The sequence below is a fragment of the Haliotis rufescens genome, unplaced genomic scaffold (assembly GCF_023055435.1).
Source record: "Haliotis rufescens isolate VD_foot unplaced genomic scaffold, xgHalRufe1.0.p SCAF_17, whole genome shotgun sequence".
Taxonomy (NCBI): domain Eukaryota; kingdom Metazoa; phylum Mollusca; class Gastropoda; order Lepetellida; family Haliotidae; genus Haliotis; species Haliotis rufescens.
In genome coordinates this window covers 28,390,653-28,401,912 of record NW_025963857.1, presented here as the reverse complement: position 1 = coordinate 28,401,912, position 11,260 = coordinate 28,390,653, and the positions used below count along the sequence as shown (strand labels likewise).

The window sequence follows — 11,260 nt, the reverse complement described above, 5'->3', positions numbered from 1 at the left end:
ACACTAATGCAAACTTCAACATCAGTAATCTGTCCTAACCAAAGTCGACACATCTTCAAACCGATCTACTTGTGACATATAAATGACATATAAATCAGATATGCTCCAGTAAACCTTGGAGAATATGACTAAAGTATGTCAACAACGTGAGGGCGTTTAACCCTTAATGCGGACAGAACTGATGGATTGAATGACATGCAAGGTGGTAGGTTCCCCACCGTAATGTACGACTCAGAAGAGGTTAAAGACAATCCGATTCCTTCATATTTCTATAGACCCGTGAAGATCCCATGCTTGCCGTAAAGGGTGACTATGCTTGTCGTAAAAGGCGACTAACGGGATCGGGGGGTCAGGCTCTCTGACTTGGTTGATGCATGTCATCGATCCCAATTGCGTGGATCGATGCTCATGATATTAATCACTGGATTGTCTGGTCCGGACTCGATTATTTATAGACCGCCATCATAAAGCTGGAATATTGCTGAGTGCGGCGTTAAACAACAAACCAACCAACCAATCATATGTCTATAGTTAATCTGTCATGGCATGATATGGCATGGAACAGTACTAAAACGAGATAAAATCAAACCAAACTCATGTATGAAGTGCAGCTATCTTTCCATCATGTCTTGGAAAATAAGATCTTCTCTACGGAAAACTAATTTAAAAATCTGGTGAAATAGTTTATTCAGTGTGGTTAACAAGAATTACTAAACTCTGGGATATGTGGCGTGAAGCTTTCTTACGCATTGAGTGACCTGGTCAAGATTTCCGACGCAGATGTAGGTGACGTAGGATAACTTGTGCAAGCTTCCATTTGGGAAAGCCTTCTTGCGGAACCCCGATCCCCATTTACTGGTTCCACTACCAAAGGCACTTCCGAAACGTGCCCCATTATAAAAGTGAGCATCTGTGTCTTGGCCCTCTGGAGAGTAGACTCCCATTGCATGCCTGTGATCTGATGTTGCAAGAACAACAGGGTGTTTGCTGCTGTACGGTTGTATCTGGCCATTACCCAAATTGAGACTTTTAAGGATTTGGAACTCTCCTGTCAAATAACCAGTTGGAGCTGCAATATTATGTGAAACAGACCCAGCTGGCCAATGGCCACCAATAGTGAACATTGACTCATATTTGATGCAATGAGACATTTCAGCACAACCTATTGTCACATTCTTTGAGAAGTCGTATTCGTAAGTGTCCACAGTGTTTTTTGTAGGTACACCTGGTAAGCATGAAGGATTCTTCGAGGCTGCCGACCCGTGGTCACCGTGACGAAGCCAGAAAGCTGGGTGATTCTGAAAAAAACAACCAAGAATAAGCCTTCAGCTCGTGATGTCATTTATTTAAATATTTGTATTTTTTAGTTTGGTTCAAACTGATACTGAGTTATAGCACGTTGTGTCTGTTTACCTTGGAAGAAAGTAGCGAGGTTATGCATGGGTCAGGTGTGATTACCACTTTGGTGAAACCCACGAGCACGATATGGTGTTGACAAACCTCGAAACCTAATCAGGGCGAATATGGAATTCGAATCCACGATCATACATTTCTCACACGCCTGACAGCTGCAGCTGTGCTCAGTGGATTGCGGAACCTAGACGGCTTGGCTACCCATACCCACTTAAAGCTTTGGAAAACTGTTGACCAGATTATAGATATTATACATTTTAACGCCAATCAGTAGTTATATGACTTGTTATGTTCTTCTCTGTTGACTTTGAAAACATGAATATGTTTGTGTAATCTAAGATACCTGTAAACGTCATGTGAAATGGCCTTCATGAACATACAACAAAATCCACCACAACTGTTCAAATTTCGTCAATAAATGGTATATAGAATAGTATATGAGTAATAGTTTACATGGTTACTAAATAGCATGCACAAGTCGTCTTTTAAAATCGTATTCAAATATGTTAACAGTAATACATACTGTCGTTTTTAAGATATTCCTTTGTGCTGTTACACTTATTATCTTGGACGTCGTGCTCGATCTTTTGCCGTCATCTCTTCCTCCAGCTTCGGTAGGGTTGAAACACTCCCCGTATGGGTGAACGTTGGTCACCATCTGAAGCTCTCTGCCATGATCCCATGCATTAATGAATTCCTTGTTGTCCCAGACCAGACTGTCAATCGCTCCTCCCATCCTAGCAGAGGCACTGATGAAGAGGTCATGGTGTTGATTTGATATGGTCCACCTTCCGTTATAGCCTCCCTCGACATACCCCAGCTTTTTCTCACTCTGATGTGTCAAGTAGTGGTTAATAGCTTGATGATAGTTGGTTCCAAACGCTTTGGAAAGGTCAGCATATCTGAAAATTAAAATTTTGAAGAAAAAAATTAAAAATCTGAGGCATATAGGGGTAACCTCATGGTTAAAGCATTCACTCGTCACACCGAAGACCTGCGTTTGATTCATAACATGGATGCATGTGAGGCACAGTTCTGTGTCACATTGTGAAATGGCTATAATATTGCTAAAAGCGGCATAAAGAGGTATGGACTAACCTACCAGCAACTAGACATTACGGATTTTCATGAGCAAACTAACTACGTTTCCGATCTGGGTATAAGGTACTCTCAACATTAAGTCACGACAGATAATCCGGAATTCCGAACAGTTTATTGTTTTTTTATTATCCGTGGTCTTGTTTCTGAGAGAAAAATAAGTTTCCTGAACTCAAATCAGAATGAACAGTTGATGACGTCTTCTTCATCTGTGTGAGTCCTTATATAACACAATCAGTTGTTGGAAGAGAAATGCTAAATTTTATCATTTAAAAGCGACAAATCCCTTTCCTCATCCATAAGAAATCTTAATCTGCTTCAAACGTGTCATTATATGATATCTTGTCCTCATCGTGTTACTCATGTAAAAACCAATGGACGCCAATTTCACACAATCCAGAAGATGTACAGTCATTGAAATCCTCCACTCAGACACAGTAAACTGACCCTGATACTGACCTACAATCATTGAAATCCTCCCCAGTGTTTGAAATGGAATATAGTGTCTAAAATGTTTACAAACTTACTCACCTAAACTGCATTGCGTTATCATTTGGAAAGTATGGGCAAAGAAATGTCCTAGGAATTTGCACTGCAGACATGTCACCTTTTTCTGTACATACTCATAGTGGGATCTGTATACCACTACACACGTTTAACTGCCTATGCATGACTGCCAGTTATTAAGTAGTTATTGGAAGAACAATTTTTGTTTTATAGAAATGGTTATGGAACATCAAATGTGTCAATATATGTCATTACATTATTTGACCGCCTACGTGGTCTAGTGGTAGAGCGTCTGGAGAGTGGAAGGTCGTGAGTTCTATCCCCGACTGCGTCAGGCGACCAAACGTTTAAAGATGGTACTTTTTGTTACCCTGCCTGGCGCTTGGCATTAAGGGGCTAAAACAAGGACTGGTCGGCTCGTGGTCAGTATACTGTGTCTGAGTGGGGTATTCATGTTATAGGGTATCTCACTGAGCTAGCACTATAAATGAGCATTTGTTAGGACAAGTACACACACACACACATACACACACACACACACACACACACACACACACACACACACACACACACACACACACACGTCCATGCACGGCGCTATGTAAGTGCAATAATCTTGGACGCGACGCTAAACCCAATTTCACCTCACCTCACACAACACTATTCTAGATATTAATAATGGAGTATGGACCTGGCAATCCAGTGACTGATATTTTGAACAACATCGATCCAGGCAGTTTGGATATCTGATCACTTAGTCACCTCGTAGACAAGATTGATACGGTAGCGTATACCTTTTAAGATACTGTTTCGAGTGGAAGCTACCACAACCCTGCCTTCCCTCGCTGATCCCCTTTGAAAGCCAGTGTTGTTTAGCGGCAGCTTTAGAGTTGATGCCCATCTGGTGAAGGTCAGCGTGAGTGTTGACATAGAATGTTGGGTCAAACACCAAGGGTGACGCCAGGTCCACAGCAGCATCTGGAGTGTAAAGTCTAAAATGTATTGGGATACAGACATTCGTTAATTCAGAGTGACAAAACACTCTATACAAGAATATAGTACAAGAGGGATGACTTTAACTTTTTAATAGTCAACTTCCCTTTTTGTTGAGCAATATTTCAGCACCAGCCTTTGGTGTCCACATTTCACAACTTTAACAAAGTTACAATCGAACATGCTATGATGATTTCACATATAACACTATTGTTCAAAAGTTGTTTGGTCAAGGTTACAACCAGCCATGCCCCCTTTCCCAAAACGACAACTAAAATTAGGTCGCATTATATTACAACGCGCGGCCTGATTTGGCCGACTGTGTCTGGTTGAGCATTATTCAGAAGCTCCCTTAAAACAATTGTAATAGTAGAATGGCGTAGAACAAAATAAAGTTACAAGGGAGAGACCCATTTCAACTCTGCATTCAAAGGACATCAAAACCTCCTGTAGTTTAAGTGACATAATAAATAATAAATACGTTATTTCGTACTGTAAAGTGAGTGATTTCGCTTCACGCCCATTAAAATCAGATCTTGAATTCCGATACGATACATCTCTGCGTGAAGGTCACTTGCACAGAAGTTGGCACCCTGTGAACTTTCTAATCAATCAGTTAGCTAGAGTCGACGTTTCTATATTTCGGTACGAGTGAGCTCTGCATGCAAAACAGCATATCTCTATTTCTACCTTGAAAACGAACCAGAACGACAAGTTCACAAGTCAGAAAGTTTAGCGACGCCATTGTGTAGGTGTGTATATTTCATACACCCTGTTGTTTTTGACCATCTTCACACAAGACGGAAAACGGAGTACCATCGCAGGAATTTTGGAATCGAGGTGACAGAACTGAGCTGCTTCCCTTGCCAAAACAATACATACAGGTCTGGACAACACTCAGACCTTATTCTCCAGATGGAATCAACCCCACACACGCTTTAAAGAAAAACTTATGAGACGAATGTGTATCCATAACGATACTCTAGCATACAATACGTATTCATACATACCAACAAAACAGAATACTGCTGGGAGGATAGTCACAATGAGCAACATTGTGATGTCTATCTGTATAATTCCTTGTCTTGAACTGTTTTTATAAGGTATGCCACCTGGTTAGATCACTTGCCATGACATGAACATGACATTTTGAGAGATTAGATTTTTTGTGTAACAAAGGCGTCAGATTAAAAATACATTAGCAGATAAAAGTATTTATAAATACATTGTGTGTGGTAAGAGGCGATTTAGATGGATCAGGTGACCAGGCTTCATCGACGGCATGGGAGTTTCGCCCATTCTATTGCCCTATTGCCCTATTGCTTTGTTTAGTCTACAGTCCGTTATCTATAGACCGCGTAATATAATTGAAATATTGCTGACTGTGGCGTAAAACAACATTATCACTCATCATGTTTGATCCATTTCTACAATGCAGATGCTTCCATCATCTAGACTCAGTGATAATGCGACGCCTTTATTTAATGGAATTAAGTAAAACGGTATCAACATTGGCGAGTGAAAGAATTTAGTTTCATAAAAGTAATGCACCCAACAAAAATAAAATGTGTAATTATAAGTGAGGACTCATGTGTATTGTGCGACGTGTTCGTGTAACCCTCCATGTGTATTGTGCGACGTGTTCGTGTAACCCTCCATGTGTATTGTGTGACGAATGTGTGAAGCCATCTATGTGTGAGGTGTTCGTGAAATCCTCCACGTGTATATTGTGTGATGTGTTCGTTAAACCATCCACGTGTATTGTGTGACTAATGCGTGAAGCCATCCATGTGTGATGTGTGTGTAACCCTCCATGTATGATGTGTTCATGAAACCCTCCATGTGAATTCTGTGATGTGATCGTGAAACCCTCCACTTATATTGTGTGATGTGTGCGTGAAACCATCCATGTATGATGTGTTCGTGAAACCATTCACATGTATTGTGTGATGTGTTCGTGAAACTATCTACGTGTTTTGTGTGATGTGTTCATGAAACCCTTTACGTATATTCTGTGATGTGTTATGAGACACTTGTAACACTATTTGCCATGGGCATTTTGTGAGCCCTAAAAGCCGCACTGTATAATCGTGCAACTGCACTGTATAAATGGAGGAAATTTTATTATGATGTTAGTGGTGTCATTCGTAATAACATTTACCGCCTCCGTGGTCTAGTTGTGGAGCGTCTGCCCGGAGAGCGGAAGGTCGGGGGTTCGCACCCCGACCGCGTCATACCAAAAGACGTTAAAATATGGTACTTCTTGTTACCCTGTCTGGCGCTCGGCATTGAGGGGGTAAACAAGGACTGGTCGGCTCGGAGTCAGAATACTGTGTCTGAGTGGGGTATTCCTGTTAAACTGCGGCATGGTATCTCAGTGGCCTGGTACTATAAAGTCCGGACACAATAGTGTAATAATCTTCAACGCGACGTTAAACCCCATTTCACCTCAGCTCACCGTTTTGTCATTTAAATGACAGGTGCAGTACGCACAATAGAGACATTCCCATCTTTACGGTGTTTTAATAGTTTTCTTTAGAGCTTACCTTTCAGTTTTTAAAAATCTTTTGATCTATCCCCTTCTTTCAAACGGCGGCCATACCTCAATACATTTGACGTTCATCCACCTGTGACTAGGTGTAGATTAAGCACGTCCAGGTGTCTCCCGTCGTTTGTTTTACATTACTAACCACCCGGAACTTAACACCAGGTCGGGAGATGGCACTAGATAACTTTGGATGATAGGATAATTGATGCTGTTCAGAATGAATGTGCATTTTTAGTTAAGGTATTTCCTCTTTACCAAGAAGCATTTCCCATAAAACACAGCCAGACAAGTTGATTCTGATTAAACACGTCGGTCTGTCATAAACAACGTGATCAACCAAGGTCCTATACGGGTAAATGTACCTGTAGTGTATTGACAGTACATATACAGGTACATGTGTACAAGCAAAACATAACAAAGGGATATTAGTAAACTGTAGATTAACACCTGACACTTCCTGAAGGCACGGGTGACCTTAGGGTAGGGTAGGGTGCAGGGATTTTGTATCAATATTCGATTTTTACAGATACAGTTATAAAACCAGATAATTATCTTTATTTAAACCTGTAAGCCTGAAAACATTTTTTTTTTAATTTTGGGCGACAACTTATTTTTTTCGAGAGTCCCAGTTCTCTTAAATATCAAATATTTAGTCCCTTATTGGGAAGGAATAATGTTGTTGTTTGTTTGTGTGTTGTTTAACGCCGCAGTTACCAATATTCCAGCCATATGACGGCGGTCTGTAATTAATCGAGTCTGAACCAGACTAACCAGTTCTTGAACGATGACATGAATCAGCCAAGTCAGCGAGCCTGACCATTCGATCACGCTAGTCGTCTCTTACGACAAGCATGGGTTGCTGAAAACCAATTCTAACCCGGAATCGTCACGGGGCAGGATTAATGTACAAAGATAACAAATTAATTTACCAAGATAACAATTTAAGGATGATGTCCATATATCAGTATGTATATAATATATCTATTAACTTATTAATCAGTATTAACGCGGGGAAGGGGAAAGATGTAGCCCTGAAACGTCGTTGCAAGGAATAAAAAAGTAGTCAATACGTGTCATGTATTCATGTTTTTCAAACTTCTTAATGCTAATCAAAGACTTAAGCGCGAGACAAATTCCGATATATTTGGTTGTGCTTCGATGGGGTCAACTACTGTGATGCATGCCTTCTGATTACAGTTTCATTACATCAAGGTCTTAGCGTTACGATGATCGTGACTCCCACACTGTAACGTAGACCAAGATCGCTCCGTGGAACGGGGCCCAGTTGAATACGCACACGAATGCAAATTATGTCGAGTAGCTAAACGTGTCGACATGACGTCAACCAGGACCCCTTGCAATGTCATTACTGTTGTGAAATCATTAATGACGTCACATTTGGTATTTACACTGCAACAATCATGTAGAACGCAGTAAATCAGTATACGTGGGCTCGAATTTAATATTATTAACTATGTTGAATATTACGGATAATAGATGACAGCTACCCCGATGAGACGTGAAGCTTTCTTACGCATTCAGTTACCTGATCTAAAGTTCCAACACATATGTAGGTGATATAGGTAACCTTATGCCGACTACCGTTCGGAAAAGCGTTCTTTCGGAACACGGATCCCCATTTACTTGTTCCACTTGCGAAGGCATTTCCAAACCAGTGTCCACTGTAGTACTGATATAGATCTGTGTCTTGACCCGCTGGTGAGTAGGCCCCCATTGCATGTTTATAGTCGACTGTTGAGAGGATGATGGGGTAACGGTTATTGTAAGGTTCTAACTGACCGCTTGCCAAGTTGAGACTCTTTATGATACTGAACTCTCCTGTCAAGTATCCAGTTGGAGCTTCGAAATTGTGAAAGATATATCCCTTCGGCCACAGGCCACCAATGGTGAAGGTTGACTCGTATTTGATACACTGGGTCAGAGCAGCACAGCCAATTGTCACAGTCTTGGAAAAATCGTAGTCATATCTGTCCACGAGATTTAATGCATGGGAGTTTCCTGTACACCCAGAACTTGGTAACTGTTGAGTCTCGTGGTCACCGTGACGAAGCCAGAAGGCAGGGTGGTTCTAAGTAAAGGCAGATTTATTGTTGATATTTAAGAATGTAAGAGGCACATATATAATTTAAAAGAGACATACACGATTTTCATAATAATAAGAGTTCTCCACTAAAAGTCCATTGTACGATTCCGACGATATCATAAGCATGTTTCTATGCATCACTATCAAGTGGTGATAATACCAGGTGTTCATGAAAAAGCCTATCGTGCCTTAGCTGTGGCACCCGTCACAAACACATGTACAGGCAAGTCAATTGTTCACCAAAAGACATGGGAAAAAAGGGAATTGCATTTAACACCATATTTTGTCACTGATGCATCAAAATAGGAAATGTCCTCCCCGTGTGTACCATAAACCTTTTTGAAAGCTTTGTTGAGGCCTTGACTGTTGTAGCCTTGACCAAAGAACAAAGTCCTCTGTGGCTTTGTAGTTTACGCCCCTTGTGGCCATAGCTGAGCTTTGGTTCACGTCAAGATTAGAACTACCATCACCACACCACCAGTTAGAATTACCATCACGTTATTTTCACCAAACCGGATCACGACTCAACTTTCCTTGTGCTTTCCTCCCACACAAAGCCAAGACGTCGTAATATAACAGTTACTAAAATACTGTTAAAAGTGGATTTATACAACACACTCTCGCTCATTCCTTCACTCACGCACTCACTCACTTGCTCTTACATGCATCGGTCTCTATGGTTGAACAGTCAAATGTTTGACGATCAACACCAAATGCACGTTGCAATACTTTTTAAATTAAAATGTTAAATAAATATACTGTTCCTTCCCCGCGCCTGATGATATTTACGAGCTGACATCAACAGGTTACAGGGCACACACGCTTAATGTATGTCTTCGTTGGGGCAATGAAAATACTCGATGCCTACTCACTGTTGTTTTCAGAATGTTAGCAGATGCTGTCACGTTCATAATCGTGGACGTTGTGGCTGGTCCTGTGCCGTCATCTCTTCCTCCAGCTTCGGTAGGGTTGAAACACCTCCCCGTATGGGTGAGTGTTGGTCGCCATCTGAAGCTCTCTGCCATGATCCCATGCATTGATGAACTCCTTGTTGTCCCAGACCAGACTGTCAATCGCTCCTCCCATCCTAGCAGAGGCACTGATGAAGAGGTCATGGTGTTGATTTGATATGGTCCACCTTCCGTTATAGCCTCCCTCGACATACCCCAGCCTTTTCTCATTCTGATGGTCCAAATAATGTTGGACAGCTTGATGGTAGTTTGAGCCAAATGCTTTGGAAAGGTCATCATATCTAAAATGGTATATGATTACAATCTGGCAAGTAAACGAAGACACATATCAGGGCATGTGTGATTGGTGTGTGAAATGTATCAACAGGTCTCAAATCGCAATAACAACCTCTGACTGAAACAACGGATTTGACGGTCGCTTCACCGGTGACTCTATTATTTGTATAAAATTACTTCTTTTCAGTTACTGTAGGCATTTAAAATAGTTCCGTACATAATGACAGGTGATAAATTGCAGCTTTGTGTAACTACAATTTTCAAGGTATGTGTATCAAAAGGCAACTTTGATTTGATTGACTATCATGGTTTCTGTCACATATGTGAATCTCAATACGTACCGCACTATGTACCATGCCTATCAGTAGTTAACTGCATCCATGTCTCGCAACGCCTGGTGATCTATTAAATATCATCCTATGTTGATAAAACTACCTTTGGAGGTACTGTTTGGAATGAAAGCTGCCACACCCTTGTCGCCCCTCGCGTATGCCTTTGGTAAGCCAGTGAGTCCTTGCAGCACCAGTGGTGTGTATCCCAAGTCGGTGAAGGTCGGGATTGGTGTTGACATAAAATGTCGGATCAAAAACAAGGGGTGATGCAAAATCTTCTCCGGCTGCAATACATGATCATTGCACTCTGCACACATTTAATGCAGTCAGTTACAGTATCATCAAAGTTCTTTTTGATAACATTGTACAATCATGTTTCTTTTTACCCTTTACGTCCAAATTGACTCGGCGGATAATCGATATGTTCTCTGGCGTTGAGGTTTTAGATTTACAATATGGACCGGTGATTAATGAAGCTATTTTTCCATTTGTTTCTTTGGGATATACAGACTGATATGACTGACGGAGAATGTACATACCCGCGTTCAGAAACCACATTGCAAGCAGTGTTGCCACGCCAAACGTTGTGGTGTGCAACATTCTGTTTTGTTATCCCTTCAACAGATGCATATGTTGTGACTTGATTTGTAATGAAATATGTTTGCCTTTAAAACCAATCCTACATTTGTTATCTACGAAGGCTTGACATCTGGCACAGACGTGTCTCATCACGAAACCTGGAACGTGTTGGCATTCATACCATTCAATTCATACCGCTATACTTGTCCAGTGAGTATGGGAGGGTGGGGGTGGGGGACTAACTGACTTACTGACTACTGAGCTCCATTTAACGCCGCTTTGAGTAATATTTCCGTCATTTCGTGGCCTTCAAAATTATCCTCTCTCATTGTACCCGAGCCTTGTATACCCGTGTCACTATCTGAGGCTTCAACCACCAGCTACCATTTGATGTTGATATTGTTGCTTCGTTGGGGCAATTTAAATGTTAGATGCCTGC

The 11,260-nt window shown here is 41.2% G+C and overlaps 1 protein-coding gene and 1 pseudogene across 1 annotated transcript; both read right to left on the bottom strand.

Annotated features, from left to right (window-relative positions):
- Window positions 1–670: 670 nt before the first annotated feature.
- LOC124138612 lies at window positions 671–5,144 on the bottom strand. The gene is made up of 4 exons (XM_046505348.2): window positions 5,022–5,144; window positions 3,813–3,996; window positions 1,937–2,315; window positions 671–1,298 (listed from the first exon to the last, which is right to left on the bottom strand). Exons 1-4 carry the CDS (start codon window positions 5,065–5,067, stop codon window positions 711–713), a joined length of 1,197 nt encoding a protein of 398 aa, XP_046361304.1. The 5' UTR covers window positions 5,068–5,144; the 3' UTR covers window positions 671–710.
- A 2,859-nt stretch (window positions 5,145–8,003) lies between these two features.
- Window positions 8,004–10,914, bottom strand: LOC124138614 (annotated as a pseudogene).
- Window positions 10,915–11,260: the final 346 nt, after the last annotated feature.

Bases quoted from the DNA above. Each gene is read 5' to 3' on its own strand.
- LOC124138612 (XM_046505348.2), bottom strand. From the start codon at position 5,067: ATGTTGCTCATTGTGACTATCCTCCCAGCAGTATTCTGTTTTGTTG. The intron at 3,997-5,021 runs GTATGTATGAAT...TTTACACTCCAG, and splicing joins AGCAGTATTCTGTTTTGTTG to ATGCTGCTGTGGACCTGGCG. The intron at 1,299-1,936 runs GTATGTATTACT...TGTTTTTTTCAG, and splicing joins GGAATATCTTAAAAACGACA to AATCACCCAGCTTTCTGGCT.